This window comes from Kogia breviceps, chromosome 1 (assembly GCF_026419965.1).
Source record: "Kogia breviceps isolate mKogBre1 chromosome 1, mKogBre1 haplotype 1, whole genome shotgun sequence".
In the NCBI taxonomy this organism is placed as follows: domain Eukaryota; kingdom Metazoa; phylum Chordata; class Mammalia; order Artiodactyla; family Physeteridae; genus Kogia; species Kogia breviceps.
This window is the reverse complement of record NC_081310.1, coordinates 117,982,969-117,999,733: the sequence shown is the minus strand read 5'-3', so window position 1 is coordinate 117,999,733 and position 16,765 is coordinate 117,982,969. Positions and strand designations below refer to the sequence as shown.

The 16,765-nt window shown below is 36.6% G+C and overlaps 1 protein-coding gene across 4 annotated transcripts in view; it reads right to left on the bottom strand.

Annotated features, from left to right (window-relative positions):
* MAGI3 (membrane associated guanylate kinase, WW and PDZ domain containing 3) overlaps window positions 1–16,765 on the bottom strand; it is a 255,355-nt gene that overhangs the window by 23,747 nt on the left and 214,843 nt on the right. For all 4 annotated transcript variants that reach the window (XM_059060460.2, XM_059060470.2, XM_059060494.2 and 1 more), the window contains exons 14-16: window positions 8,789–8,981; window positions 6,250–6,438; window positions 959–1,144 (exon numbers count right to left, since the gene is read on the bottom strand). In XM_059060460.2, coding sequence (XP_058916443.1) covers window positions 959–1,144; window positions 6,250–6,438; window positions 8,789–8,981 — 568 coding nt within the window. The remainder of the gene's footprint in view (window positions 1–958; window positions 1,145–6,249; window positions 6,439–8,788; window positions 8,982–16,765) is intronic.

The window sequence follows — 16,765 nt, the reverse complement described above, 5'->3', positions numbered from 1 at the left end:
GAGGTCACAGTGTCTTAGAATGAGAAGGGGCCTCCAAGAGCAGCCAGACGAACTCATGTCCACAAAGAAATCCCCCTACAGAATCTTGGACAGAGGGGAGATTTATGTAGTACCTTAGATACAAAGGTATGTGAGTGGTACAGGAGGAAGGGAAAAGAAAGGAAGAATCAAAAATTAAAAGACCTGAAAACTGACTAGATTAGAGGATCACGGGGGGCATGGGGGACATGAACACACATTACGGTACAAGGAATTTTAACATGAAAGACTGACCCTTCGCAATTCTGTTGCTTTTGGCTTCTCGTAAGTTTTACAAAATCAGGAAAAATGAGATGAGCATTAGTTAACGGTTACCTTGTAATTCATAAACAAAGACCATGAAATGGTGCTATTCAAAATGGTTCCTAATTAGAAATTCTTAATGATCAAAAGCAGCCTTAAAGCAAGGCAAGACACTAAGTACATTTTATGCCCTATTTACTGGCCATTCTGATGCACTCCCCTTCCCCCATTTGTAAAGCAGCTACCAGAACGAAGCCCTGCCTGCGAGGCAAGGCACACTATGGCATGGGCCTGACATGAAAGGCTTGATATCAACAGTGACTTTCTTGGAACTCTTTAGAGGATTTTCTCTCACTCAAGCAGAGACTTAAGACATTATTTTAAGAAAATAAGATCTGAAAAGTATTACCAACGTCTTTTGCTCTGGGTGCTTGCTCCTCCAGCACATAAATAAATGGCCACCACTCACTAGCTGTATTATTTTTCTTGAGCTACTGACAACTGTATAATAAACTGTCTTTTAAATTCATTAAACAAGGTAAAAAATGAGATTCCAGGGCGTATAAATGGTTCTATCACTGCAGTGGTTCTGGCAATGCTGGAGCAAGCGACTGCCTTCTACAGGCTCTGTGTCCCTCAGATCAGTTTGGGGAAGGCAGGTCTACTGGTTCCTTACCTTCTTCAGCAATGACTGTTAGTGTGACGGTGACACCGGCATCTTTGATCAGCTGAACGATGTTATCATGGGACAATTCAACAATGGACTGCCCATTCACTGCAGAGATATGATCTCCAACTTTCAGCTTCCCACATCGATCAGCTGGACTTCCTTCTATGACTCGGCCAATTTTATGAGGAATAACTATGGGAAAAAAATCCCCAGGTTTTTCAATTGTTTAACATATCTCGGAGTGTTGGATTTATCATCATCATCATCAAAAATTAAACATAATAACGTCAAAGAAAATTCTTTAAAGATATATCAAAAAACCACCACCTGTGATCATCCTATCCAAATGCAACTACTTTCATATTATCTTCCACTCTTTGTCCACAGGCACAGATACTCTTTAAATAGTTGCAATCATAGTATATAAACCTCTTTGCTTCTTTCCACTTACCAGAAACCTTTTTCCAATTTTTATATTGTCATCCTAATGATCCAGTTTAAAGGCTACTGACCTCAGTGATACTTATGAGAATATCTCATGTTTCTTGTTTGTTGTTGGCTGTTTAGGTTGCATCATGTTTTTGGCTATTTTAGAAACTGCTATAATGAGATCATCTTTGGTTCTGCTGAAGGGGCATTTACTCCCACAAGGAGTCTTGTAAATAAATGCAGTTCAAAATCAAGTTTAGGGCTCAGACTGGTCAGAAATCCAGTTACAGTGAAATGACTGATCATTAAAATGAATCATACTTATTTCCAGAACAAAATTAATTCCTTTTATTTAATGCCTTTAGGTTTTTTTAAAAATCAGAAAAGCGGAGTGGAATTAGAACATTAATGTTTAACATTAAGATTATTTGGCTTATGGATAAAATCGTACCCTGAATGCACAAAGCTGAATCTAAGACGTTTGCAAAGACACTCTGTGCAGTTCTATTATATCTCTAGCATAATACTAAAGGCTTTCTTAGAGTAACTATTAAGACACTTCGCTGTTATTAAGCCTTAAAATGAGTTCTCAGACATTCAGGAAATCTTGTCAAAATATCTTTCACCATTTAATAAGGGGCATTCGTATTGAGAAACAAATGTTCCTTCTATGTCCTCTAAGAATTTCTTTGCCTAGGTCAGTAAATTTATCAGGCACTTGAGCTCCTGCTGAATATGGAGCCTTATTGTTATGAATAAGGATAATTTAATATTTTTAAATGGCACTGTGATTATGTTTAATTTCCATAGTAAAATGGGCTCCTTACTAGTATTTCTGAATTATATCTAGGTGTATGTTAGGGCCATTTTAATAGACCTTCATTGGGACTGGAAGTTATTCTTGGCCATGATTTATGTCCCCATGGACAGTGAGTGCCATTCCTTGGCTCTTCTAGGATTATACATTGGGAGACTTTATCTTAAAAATGAGGAAGTCAATGTTGGAAGCAAGTGCCTTTTAGCTCTGAATTATATCAAGCACTTATTATCCATTTTCCCTATAAACAAACTAATTAGAAAAGCTCCAGAGCAGCATGGGCCATGTCCTATGCCAGGCAGCATGAGCTGATTGCCCTGATAGTACAACAGGTGGCACATCAGAAACATAAGGAGAATCATACAGTGGCCCTGTGGTGACCTTCTAAATCAATATCTTAGTTACTCTCCTTCTTAGAAGAGATTTACTTGTACACAGTGTTCATTCCAGATCCCCCGAGAAGAAAATCATTCAGCTCCCTGGAACACTGAAAGGGGTTTGTTCAGACTTGGGAAAGCATCACACAACATGAATCTCTGATGTCTCAGCGGTTCCTTTCTCATCCTGTGAGCAATGTGGTCAAAGGAATTGGCAAATCTTGGTACTGAACTTCACAAAGGGTTAATTGTCGAGGTGAGAGAAGATAAAAGTAGTCAGATTGTTATTTTCCTGACATTTATAGCAGTACCACCAAAACAGCTAAAAATAGCAGACCAGTAGAAAGATAACTTCTGAACATTCTCTGAATAGACTGGGAAGTTTTCAAAGTAACTGCATGGCTAAGGAAACGTCTAAGTCCTGCCTTATTGTTGGTATATACAAACTCTATAGGCATCTGCCATAAAGCCAATTTATCCGTCTTCAATCATCTTGGCCTAAATCTGTCTCACAGACTGACCTGTCCAGCTGCTGGGATCACTTCAGTGCTCTTAAAACATTTCTTTTTAGGAAAAGAAAGGACAGTAACTGGAAATGTCCCCTTCTCAAAGAAATCCTTTGCAACCAGAACTGAAAAGTATATAATAACAGAAACACTAAAACCTCTGAAGTACCGGCAATGCAAAAACTAGCCAAGTCCTTTTCATCTTCAATAGAGGTCTTTTCTAAGTACTTCATTCATGTAGCTCTGACACAAACTGGGTCCAGGGCAAGAAGGATGCTGGGCCTGGATCCCTGATCTTTGAAAAAGTCAACAGTAGAGAATCTCAGAATTTGATAACTGGTATTAGAGGTGCTACTGGGATCTCGTCTTGTGACAAATGTCAGCAGTAAATACATTTCGGCAGAAGGGAAAAAAACCCCAACAATCTACACTGTGCAGAATACCAATCTATACCAAGACAAGATCCATAAAGAATGATCTATTCTGACAGACAGGTTTCTGGCCTTTTCACCTGTGCTAACTCTTTTCTAAACCAAACTTTCATTGTTATGCAGTTTGCAGCAACTGCCCAGTCTCTGTGAGAGAAAGCGCCACATGCAAGCTTACCCCCAGGATCCTTCTAGCTATAAGAGATAAACGGAGCTTCAAAAAGAATGCTTGCAGGTCTCAGAATTTTGTGAGATTATTAACTAGCACTTCAGTGAAATTACGAATTCTGGTTTTGCTCCATGACTGAAAATCTCAAGTACTTTATATAAAATTCGTTGACAACCTAAGCCTAATTTACCATTCAGGCTGATAATTAATAAGCTGCAAACACTCATTTCCTGCCACTATTAGCTGCTGCCTCGATCTTACATTTTAACTGGGCTTTCTTTCCCATCTCATTACTCAAATATTGATAAACTTTTTAACGTTTCTTAAAAAAAAAGAAAAGGTCAAGAGGCAGTGACAATTTTATAAATAATGATGATGACAATGGTAGCAGAAACTGCAACAAGCAACAGCAGCTAGCATTTATTGAAGGTCCAGGCAAAGGGCTTCACATGCGGTATCTCCTTTAATCCTCACAAACACACAAGACAGGAAGTGTTATCATCATCCTCATTTCACAGTGGAAACTGGAGCTCTTGGAGGCTAAGTAATGTGCCCAAGATCAGACAGCTATTAAAATACATAAGCAGGTCTAGAATCCAAGTTTGTCTGATTACAAAGCCCAGCACTTAATGACACTGTCTTATACAGATATCTAGCATCTATGGTATGTAAAACCATCAAAATAGTAAGAAGAAATTTAAACAAATACATATGAAAAGATTTTAAAATTTTAAATATAAACAAATAAATATATACAAATAAAATATTTAATATATAATGTATTGAACTATAATAATATAAATTTTAAACAAACAAGTATAAAAATATGTTAAACATATTTAAGTAACATAATTTATTTTACTGAATTCCTCTATATCTCCTAGTTTTATGGTGAACACTAGACTGTCACCTAATTTTTGTAGTGTTAGAAAAGGAGTATCCTCAATATGAAAAGTGGTTAGCATCTATCATGCTGAGTAATAATCTTTCACTATTTTTGTTAATCTGAATGCCTGGGATTATTGCATGGTATTAGAATGAGAATACGATTATCTAAAATGGAAATCAGTATTTTGAAAAACAAATAACCAATGATACAAAATAAAATCCACCTAAATGCTGCTTCCTTTTATTTTTCTGACACAGGCCACATAATCATCCTCAAAGCATCAGTAACAGTTCCAGTTCCAAGCGTTACCATAGCAACGGCTTTTGGAAAATGGAAACTAGTATCAGTGAGCAGTGACCTGATACTATAGTAATAACTCATCCATGTCACGGAATCTTCTTCTTCTGCACAACTGTATTAATTCTAGCAAGATTTTTGCAAATTGGTATGGCTCACAACACTTTACTGAAAGTGTTTTTTTTTTTTTTTACTAAGGTTTTAGTGACCATCTAGTCTAAAAGGATCTCACTACCCAAGATATAATCAAATCCACTGGCAAAGGCAAGAATGCATTTTCATGTGGTCAAAGATTTTTATCACTTGACTTGGAAAAATAAAGCTACCAGACAAGCATAATACATAAATATTAATTTGCTGGTTCTCATCTTATATTCATTTGGATTTTACAATTATATTTAAAGATGATTATTTCTTAGAAACATAAAGACACAACAAATATTTAATTTGCTGAATCATAACAGCCCTGAACATACTAGAGGTAATTCCTCCTTTGTTGAGGGAATTAATACACATACTCATCCTTCTCACATGACAATATTCTGTTAAGCTGAGTTCAGGATATTTAATTTTTCAAGATTCTAACAAAATTTTTACCTTTCAATGAAGCATATAAGGTAAGAATGCCTCTTATCATTCAAGAAGGTCTCTTTATAGCTGGAATATGGCAATTATTATTAAATAACATGAAAGGACTATTTAAGACATATTTGGGTCAAGATTTTTCTGGCAATCTGTTTTACTTCTCAACTGTTTCTAGCGTTTAATTCATTTCTGCATACACGATTTCCCCTAATTTGAAAAAAAAAACAACCTATGCCCCCTTAATTTTAAAAATTCAGCATTGTCCCTTCACTAAAACAATTAGGTCACATCCTTTATATACTGCCACGATATAATCTTGATGCAAACCAAGCTACTAATAAGACTTATTTTATGGAATCTGAGATAGATAGATAAACCTGAAGCCTGGAAGGTTTGATTCAGATTACCTAATTTTTTTTTTCTAATACAGTCAATTTCCTTTTTTTTAAAACTTTTAAATTTTTTTCTTGATGTGGACCATTTTTAAAGTCCTTATTGAATTTTTTGTGTTTTATGTTTTGACTTTTTGGCTGTGAGGCATGTGGGATCTTAGCTCCCCGACCAGGGATTGAACCCACACCCCCTGCATTAGAAGGTGAAATCTTAACCACTGGACCACCAGGGAAGTCCCCAGATTACCCAATTTTGAAAATAAAGAAAATATTCAGCATTTAAAAAAAAGATAACTCTCTGAGGCAATTTATATCAATACATGATTCCTAACTAGTTTCACAAACCCCAGCAGGCAACTCAGAAAACTGGAATTATAGGGAGGGATAACAGGACATAGGAGCCCTTACCTCCTGGAGGTGGCTTGCTTTTGGAAGTGAGAATGACAAAGCCAAATCCTTCATTTTCTTTTCGTTGCAAGACAACATCATAGGCCTCCTGGGGAGCAGGCCTGGCTGGGACCTCTGCTCGGTTCAGGCGGGGAGAGCCATTCTGTGTTGAAAGGAAGGCTTGAGAGCTGTCATCCTCAGGTTGTTTCTCTATAATAAACATGATCAATTTTGATATTTCTGGAATATCATAACTCTTGATACATGAAGTGTTTTTGTGCTAAGCCTTTCACAAGAAAATTTAGTTTCTAATAACATAAAGAATAGAAAAGCAGCACCTCCACCCACGTGAGCTCTGGACCTAATTTGAGTGCAGATGTAGGCGGCAGCAGTCCAGCTGCCTTCTTAAATGCTCTTTAAGTACATAGTTGGAAAAATGCAAAATGTTACCTCACTTTAAAGGAAGTTTTTCAAAGCTTCTGTGAAATTTGATAGTAAAAACATTCTTCTTGAAATTATTTTAATTCCAGCAAGGTTTTTAACCTGGACAGTAATTTTTTTAAAAGTTGATAATGAATAACAACATAGTAAACTTCCTTTTAAAATCAACTTTAAATGTAATTTAGTGCAGTGACTGACACTCATGACATCTGAGAGGTCACTGCATCAGGATAGAGATGCTGCCCATTACAGGTTGAGAACAGTTTGCCATCTACACAGAATTTATCTTTTACAATGTGTTTTACAACCGCAGGTTCCTGATGGGTGATACCAGATGAGTTAACCATTAGCAGTTCTCAGGCATACAACAAGCTGTCCACATGAACAGCAAACTCTCCTCAGCATAGATTAGGTAATGTGGAATTCCTAGCAAATGGGCAGTTAACCTACACCTTTTTCTCCTATTCAAGATAACATCAGAATGTGAGAAAGAATGACACAAGTTAGTCCTAACTGATTTCAAAAAAAGAGCAAATTTTGTGCCATAATTTGATACAAAACATCATAAACAACAACCACAACAGACTGCTATTGATGAATATGCATTTACAAGGTCTCTTTGGGTCAAAATCTATGTGATTCTGAGAATACGTTTTTGCACCTCGACAAAGTGTCACCAACATCCAATCATTAATGAAAAATAAAGGTTCTTTTTGAGATAATGCATGGTTAGAATGAACTAGCTAAAATGCTTCCAGCAATATCAAACTACTATGAAACTTCTTCATGATGCTTTCCAGGAGGGAGCCAACCTCTAGTTGTATAGCATCACATTTTTTACTCTGTGTAGTTATGTTCTGACTTCAGCACAACCAAATGGAGGCAACACTGCATTAAAATCTGTATGCATCACGGAATACCTGATATTTAGGAAGGGAGGTGGGCCTTTACTTTGTTGTTATTATTTGGCTGTGCCGGGTCTTAGTTGCAGCATGCGGGATCTTTGTTGCTGTGTGCGGGATCTTTTAGTTGTGGCATGAGGGATCTTTAGTTTCAGCAATGCAGGCTCTTAGTTGCAGCAACCAGGATCTAGTTCCCTGACCAGGGATCGAACCTGGGCCCCTGCATTGGGAACAGGGAGTCTTAACCACTGGACCACGAGGGAAGTCCCTGGGCCTTTACTTTGGACGCTGCAATCAAAAACATGGTGCCTCATTTTTAAGAGTAATGCAACTATTCATCAAGTTGACAAACATTTTTTTATGTCCACTCTGTCCCAGGCAGGCATTCTTCTAAGTACTGGGGACACAGCACATAACTAAATGGATGAAACTCCCAAACTACATGAGGCTTACATTCTTGTGGTGCCATAGGGTTGTCTTTTAAAAATTTTTAAGTGGCAAGAATTCACTTTTAAAAATTTCTACTTAATATTCACAAAACTATTGAAGAGAAAATACATGAGATTTTCATACCCTAGTGTAATGGTTTAGACCCCAGGCTCTGTAATTAAACTACCTGTTTTAATCCTGGTTCTACTACCTACCACCTATGTGTTTCTCAACCTTTCTGTGAGTAACTAGAATAATGATAGTGATTACATCATAGTGTTGTAAAGAGTAAGTAAAAGAATCAATATGTCTGGGACGTGGTAAGCATTCAAATGTTAAATTATATTATACTAAAACTTGTCAAGTAGAAACATTCTGTCCTCTTTGAATATTTAGGATCATCAGGATCCAAAATATTTTGATATTCAGCTAATGGGATATCTTGGTATGCCTAAATAACTTTGTTTTTCAGAAAACGGATTGAAGCTGATACTCTGATCTACAATGCCACATTGGCAAATTCATCAATATATATTAATATAATCTTAATATAGAGGCCCAAAATTTATTTCTCTTTTTTGATAGCAGTAGTATTATTTCTGAATCCTTTTGACCTTACATGGCCTTCCACAATGAGGCCCTGGATCACATCAAGTGAGTTATCTCATACACTATTAAACAAAATAAAATAACCTGCAAAAAACAACCCCCTCAACCCCCCCCCAAAATGTGGACTAAGTCTCTTTGTTTCTTTTTTAACTTATCAGAGTAGGAACAGATCCACATACCACTGTAGAAGATCTTTCTTCTGACAGTTAATAACACATGGCCATTTCGAGCAGCAGTCGTCATTAGGTCTAGCACTTGTTTGTGTGATTTCCCTTTAACAGGAATTCCATCAATGCACATCAGCTCATCAGCTGCACGGAGACGACCATCTTTCTCAGCTGCACCCAGAGGAATGATGGCCCCAATGTATATCTGATAAGATATAAGGTGTAGGTTGGTCTATATAGTCTAATAAGATGTACTAAGATCCTTAACTACCAAGTTAAGTACTTCCTGACTCAGAACTGTGCAAACCAACAGATTTTTGCAGTTCAACATGAAAACTGTCATATTTTAGAAAGGTGAAATCTTAGAAATTGACCATTCTCCAAAATGGCACTTCAAACGACTACACTACATAATCCATTCTGCATGTTCTGGGTTAAGGACAAGGAAGACAGAAAATACAAAGTATTTCAATAACTTAAAAAATACTACTATCACTTCCATTACTATAAAAAAACAAAAACATTAAACTCAGAAAACGCAATTCTGTGGAGTAGCTACTAGTAAAGTCCACTGAGTGTCATCAGGAAAGATTTTTTTTGTACACTGTTCATAGCAACTGGAATAATTCTTACAATACTCCCATTACATAAGGCTATTAGTACAAGTTTAGTATATGCAAAAGAGAAGTATGTCTTGTTTCTAAATTATAAAGCAGTAAATATTTTAAGGGAACAGAGTGACCTAAGATTCACTTGCATCTATGTGAACAGATCTAATTCATTCTGTTTGCCAGCAATTAGAATCCTATAATTAGGTAATCCTAAATGTTTGGGCTAGTTTCAGACCTGCTAGAACCCTACATTTAAGAGAAGATAAAGTGAAAGCATTTCCTCTAAGATCAGGAGTAAGATAAGGATGCTCAGTCTTGTCACTTTTATTCTACATAGTATTGGAAGTCCTAGCTACAGCAATCAGACAAGAAAAAGAAATAAAAGGAATCCAATTTGGAAAGGAAGAAGTAAAACTGTCACTGTTTGCAGATGACATGATAGTATATGTAGAAAATCCTACATATATGTAGAAATTCCTGCCACCAGAAAACTACTAGAGTTCATCAATGAATTCGGTAAGGCTGCAGGATACAAAATTAATATACAGAAATCTGTTGCATTTCTATACACCAATAATGAACTGTCAGAAAGGGAAATTAAGGAAACAATCCTACTTACCATTGCATCAAAAAGAACAAAATACCTAGGAATAAACCTACCAAGGAGGTAAAAGACCTGTACTTGGAAGACTATAAGTCACTGATGAAAGAAATTGGAGATAACACAAACAGATGGAAAGATATATTGTGTTATTGGGCTGGAAAAATTAATATTGTTAAAATGACCATACTACCCAAAGCAATCTAAAGATTCAATGCAAGCCCTATCAAAATACCAAGGTCATTTTTCACAGAACTAGAACAATTTTTTTTTTTTAATTTGTATGGAAACACAAAAGATCCCAAATAGCCAAAACAATCTTGAGAAAGAAGAACAGAGCTGGAGGAATCACACTCCCTGTCTTCAGACTATACTACAAAGCTACAATAATCAAACCAGTATGGTACTGGCACAAAAACAGACACATAGATCAATGGAACAGAATAGAGAGCCCAGAAATAAACCCACACACTTATGGCCAATTAATCTATGACAAAGGAGGCAAGAATATACAATGGAGAAAAGCCAGTCTCTTCAATAAGTGGTGCTGGGAAAACTGGACAGCTACATGCAAAAGAATGAAATTAGAACAATCTCTAATACCATATACAAAAATAAACTCAAAATGGATTAAAGATCCAAGTGTAAGATGGGATACTCTAAAACTGCTAGAAGAAAACATAGGCAAAACATTCTTTGACATGAATCGCAGCAATATTTTTTTGGATCCATCTTCTAGAGTAATGGAAATAAAGACAAAAATAAATCGGATGTAATTAATCTTAAAAGCTTTTGTACAGCAAAGGAAACCATAAACAAAACAAAAAGACAACCTACAAACTGGGAGAAAATATTTGCAAATGATGAGACCAATGAGGGATTAATATCCAAAATATACATGCAGCTCATACAGCTTAATATCCCCAAAAAACACAACCCAATTAAAAAATGGGCAGAAGACATGAACAGACATTTTTCCAAAGAGGAAATGCAGATGGCGCACAGACAGATGAAAAGACGCTCAACATTGCTAATCATCAGGCAAGTCAAAACCACAATGAGGTATCAACTCACACCTGTCAAAATGGTTATCATCAAAAAGTCTACAAATAACAAATGTTGGCAAGGATGTGGAGGAAAGGGAAATCTTTTACAATGTTAGTGGGAATATAAATTGGTGCAGCCACTGTCAAAAACAGTATGGAGGTTTCTCAAAAAACAAAAATAGCACTACCATATGACCCAGCAATTCTGCTCCTGGGTATATATCTAAAAGAAATGAAAACACTAACTCGAAAATATACATGTACCCCAACATTCATTAACAGCATTATTTACAATTGCCAAGATATGGAAGCAACCTAAGTGTCCATCAATAGATGAATGGATAAAGAAGATGTGATCTATATCTATATACACACCTATATATACATACATATATGTACAATGGAATACTACTAGGCCATAAAAAAGAATGAAATTTTGCCATTTGAAACAACATGAATGGAATTGAAGGGCGTTATGCTAAGTGAAATAAGTCAGACAAAGACAAATAATGTATGATATCACTTATACGTGGAATATATCACTTATATGTGGAAAAATACAAAAAACTGATGAATATAACAAAAATGAAGCAGACTCATAGATATAGAAAACAAACTAGTGGTTACTGGTGGGGAGAGGGAAGTGGGGAGGGGCAATATGGGCATAAGGGATTAAGAGGTACAAACTATTATATATGAAATAAGATACGAGGATATATTGTACAAAACAGGGAATATAGTCAATATCTTATAATAATTATAAATGGAGTATAACCTTTAAAAATTGTAAATCACTATATTGTACACCTGTAACTTATATAACATTGTACTTCAACTATACTTCAATTAAAAAAGAGAAGAGAAGAGAAAGGTTTCTCCCAAGTTGTCTGAGAAAAATTCTTAAAACACCTAAGTGAACAAACACTATGAATATCAACAAAATAGGAAGAGACAAACTACATCCATGAAACTACATCTACCATCAGAAACAATCAAGAGAAATATAACTAGTTTGGAGGAGGTATGGTCCAACATGGTGTTGTAAGAAGATCCTGAACTCACCTCCTCCCATGGACACATGGAATCTACAGCTACATATGGAACAATTCCCTCTGAAAAAGATTTGAAAATTAGCTGAACAATTCCTTCACAAGAAATGGTAAAAGGGCCACACTGAGATGGGTAGGAAAGGCAGAGACATGGTCTGCCAAACCCTACCCCCCAGCACAGTGACCTATAATCAGAGGCATCTCACAAATCTGGAGCTTCTCCCTAAGGAGTGAGGGGTTCGTGCCTCACATCATGCAACTTAACCTTTGGATTTGCAATGCAGAGATGGTCCTCCAAAATGTCTGGCTTGGAAAACCAGAGGGGCTCACATCCAGGGGACCCAAAGGGCTATAGGGAACTGAGATACTTTTCTTAAAGGGTTTACACAGAGAGCAGCAGTTTGAAAACTGCCTAGACTGTATGTGAAGGAGATTCATTTGCTACTCTTAAAGCATCTGCTGAAGGTCTGGAGCTCTACTGGGACTCTCTCCAGGGATAGAGGTGCTAGCAGGCACCAATTTTTGTGCTTTCTCTCTACTCTGCTGTGCCAGTGGATGCACCCTGGCCCTACACTCTCCTACTGCCCCGCTAAAGCTAGTGGGTATGCCCCAGCCCTGAACTCTCTTGCTGCTTAGCTAAAGCTGGTGGGCACATGTAGTCTACACAGGGGTCATTCCTTGATTGCCTGGCGCTGGTGGCCAGGGCAGCCTGCATTCTTGAGTCTCATGAGACTGCAACAATAAGAGAGACAGTTTTTGACAAGTTCCCACCCCCATGGCACTACACAGACTGCAGACTGAAACACCGGCCCCCCACCCCCCAGTCTTTCTGTGAAAAAGGCCTATTTACTTGTCCTAGCTTGAGGGGCAGGATTCAGCTTTGCCACACATCTAGAGGCTACAGAGGTGCTTTCAGGGAACAGAGGCTGGAGATGCCAATCTGCACTCTTCCCTGCCTTCACTACATCTCTCTGGTACCTCCCAGAAACGAGCTTATAAACTTGTTTGAAGTCCTGATTTTTGCAACTGTCACACAGGTTATACCTTCAGATCTCCTGGTCTGGAGGCCAGGAGAGTTTACAACTGCAGTCCCACAGGACTGTGTATGTTGACATAATTTAAAAGCTGCTGCCTGAGGGTATGGCTTCCAATCAGCCTGAAGCTAGATGCTGACTGAGGTCCCTCCCTTTGGAACACTGAGAGGTCTTGGCACATCCTCAGTGACTGGGACTTATTGAGAATAAATCAGGCTGCTTAGACAATCACAAAGGTTGGAGAGACAACCAACAGCTAGGGTAAAGTTGAAAGATAAGGTCATCTCCTAAACAAGGTCACTCCTTCAAGACTGGGAGAGGTAGCTGCTTCACCTAATACAAAGAAACAAACATAGAGAGTTAAGCAAAATGAGGAAACAGAGAAATATATTCCAAATGAAAGAACAAAATAAAACCTAAGGAAAAAAACCTCAATGAAATGGAGATAAGTAATTTACCTGACAAAGAGTTCAAAGTAATGGTCATAAAGATGCTTACTGAATGTGTGAGAAGAATGCCTAAACACAGTGAGAACTTCAATAAAGAGACAGAAAATGTAAGAAAAGTACTACACAGAAGTCATGGATTTGAAGAATACAATAACTGAACCGAAAATTACACTAGGGGGATTCAACAGCAGACTGGATAAAATGGAAGAAAGAATCAGTGATATAGAAGACAGGGCCATGGAACTCACCCAACAAGAGCAGCAAAAAGAAAAAAAAAAAAGATGAAAAAAAGTGAAGATAGCCCAAGGTATCTCCAAGCCCAAGAATGACTTCAAGCAGAAAAGCATTTGCATTATAGGGGTGCCAGAAGGAGAAGAGAGAGAGAAAGGAGCAGAAAACTTAGCTGAAGAAATAATGGCTGTGAAAACTTCCCTAACCTGGGAAAGAGACAGACATCCAGACCCAGAAAGCCCAGAGAGTTCCCAAAAAGACAAACCCAAAAAGATCCACACAGAGATACATTATAATTAAAATGTCAAAAGTTAAAGAGTGAATCTTAAAAGCAGCAAGAGGAAAACAACATGTTACATACAAAGGAACCCCCAAAAGACTATGAGCAGACTTTTCAGCAGAAACTTTGCAGGCCAGAAGTGAGTGGCATGATATATTCAAAGTGCTGAAAGGAAAAAACTTCCAACCAAGAATACGCTACTCAGCAAAATTATCATTCAGAATTGAAGGACAGATGGAGTTTTCCAGACAAGAAACCGTCAAAGGAGTTCATCACCACTAAACTGACCTTATGAGAAATGTGAAAGGGACTACTTTAGCTGAAAAGAAAGGGCATTAATTAGTAACAAGGAAACACATAAAAGTATAAATCTCATGGGTAAGGTAAATATAATCACTTACAAAGCTAGTATGAAGGTTAAAAGACAAAAGTAGTAAAATAACTATAACTAGAATAATCAGTAACAGGATACACAAAATAAAAAGATGTGAAATGTGACATCAAAAACGTAAAATGTGATGGGGGGGAGTAAAAATGTAGAGTTTTAGAATGCATTCAAACTTAACTTGCTATCAACTTAAAATAGACTGATATATATAAATATAAGCTGTTTTATGTGAGCCTCATGGTAACAACAAACAAAAACCTATAGTAGACACACAAAAGATAACAAAAATAGAATATGAGCATAACATAGAAATCAAGAGAAGAAAGGAACAGAGAGGAACTACAAAACAGCCAGAAATCAATTAACAAAATGACATGTACATACCTCTCAATAATTACTTTAAGTGTAAATGACTAAATTCTCCAATCAAAATACTTAGAGCAGCTGAATGTATAAACAAACAAGACCCATCTATATGCTGCCTATAAGACACTCACTTCAGATGTAAGGAGACACAAAGACTGAAAGCAGAGGGATGGATAAAGATGTTCTGTGCAAAAAGAAACCAAAAGAAAGCTGACAAAATAGACTTTAAAACTAAGACTGCAATGAAAGACAAAAAGGGCATTACATAATGATAAAGGAGTCAATCCAACAAGAAGATATAACATTTGTAACTATTTATGCACCCAACATAGAGGCACCTAAATATATAAAGCAAATATTAACAGACTTGAGAGGAGAAACTGACAGTAATACAGTAATAGTAAGGAATTTTAATACTCCACTTATATCAATGACTAGATCATGCAGGCATAAGATCAATCTTGGAAACGTGGGCCTTAAATGACACATTAGAATGGATAATCTTAACAGATATATATAGAACATTCTATCCAAAAGTAGCATATTACACATTCTTCTCAAGTGGAACACTCTTCAGGACAGATCACATGTTAAGCCACAAAACAGTCTCAATAAATTTAAGAAGACTGAAATTATATCAAGCACATCTTTTCCAACCACAAGGGCATAAAAGTAGAAATCAATTATAAGAAAATAGGGAAAAATCACAAAATGTGAAGATTAAACTACATGCTACTGAACAACCAAATGAAGAAATCAAGAGAGAAATAAAAAAATACCTTGAGACAATTGAAAATGGATATACAACTTACCAAAATCTCTGGGATGCAGCAAAAGTAGTTCTAAGAGGGAAGTTCATAGCAATACAGGCCTACCTCAAAACAAGAAAAATCTCAAACAATTAGCTTTACACCTAAAGAAACTAGAAAAGGAACAAAAGAAGCCCAAAGTTAGTAGAAGGAAGGAAATAACAAAGATCAGAGTAGACATAAATGAGATAGAGACTAAAAAAAACAACAGAAAAGTGAAACTAAGAGCAGGCTCTTTGAAAAGATAAATAAAATTGACAAACCTTTAGCTAGATTCATCAAGAAAAAAAGAGGGCTCAAAAGTAAAATCAGAAATAAAGAGAAGTTACCCTTGATGCCACCAGAAATACAAAGGATCATAAGAAACTACTATGAACAATTATATGCCAAAAAACTGGACAACCTAGAAAAAATGGATAAATTCCTAGAAACATGCAATCTTTCAAGAGTAAATCATGAAAAAGTAGAAGATCTGAACAGACCAATTACTAGTAAGGAGACTGAATCAGTAATTAAAAACCTCCCAGCAAACAAAAGTCCAGGACCTGACAGCTTCACTGGTGAATTCTACCAAACATTTAAAGAAGATTTAATACCTATCCTTCTCAAACTCTTCCAAAAATTGAACAGGAGGGAACACTTCCAAACTCATTCTATGAGGCCAATGTTACCCTGATACCAAAAATAGACAAGGACACCCCCAAAAGAGAAAATTACAGGCCAACATCATTGATGAACACAGATGCAAAAATCTTCAATAAAACATTAGCAAATCAAATTAAAAAGTACATTAAAAGGATCATACACCATGATCAAGTGGAATTTATTCCAGGGATGCAAGAATGGTTCAACATACACAAATCAATCAATGTGATACACCAAATTAACAAAATGAAGGATAAAAATCATATGATCATCTCAACAGGTACAGTAAAAGCATTTGACAAAATTCAGTGTCCATTTATAACAACTCTCAGCAAAGTGTGTAGAGGGAACACTCCCCAACATAATAAAGGCCATATATGACAAGCCCACAGCTAACACCATACTCAATAGTGAAAGCTGAAAGCTTTCCCTCCAAAATCAGGAACAAGACAAGGATGCCCACTCTTGCCACTTTTATTC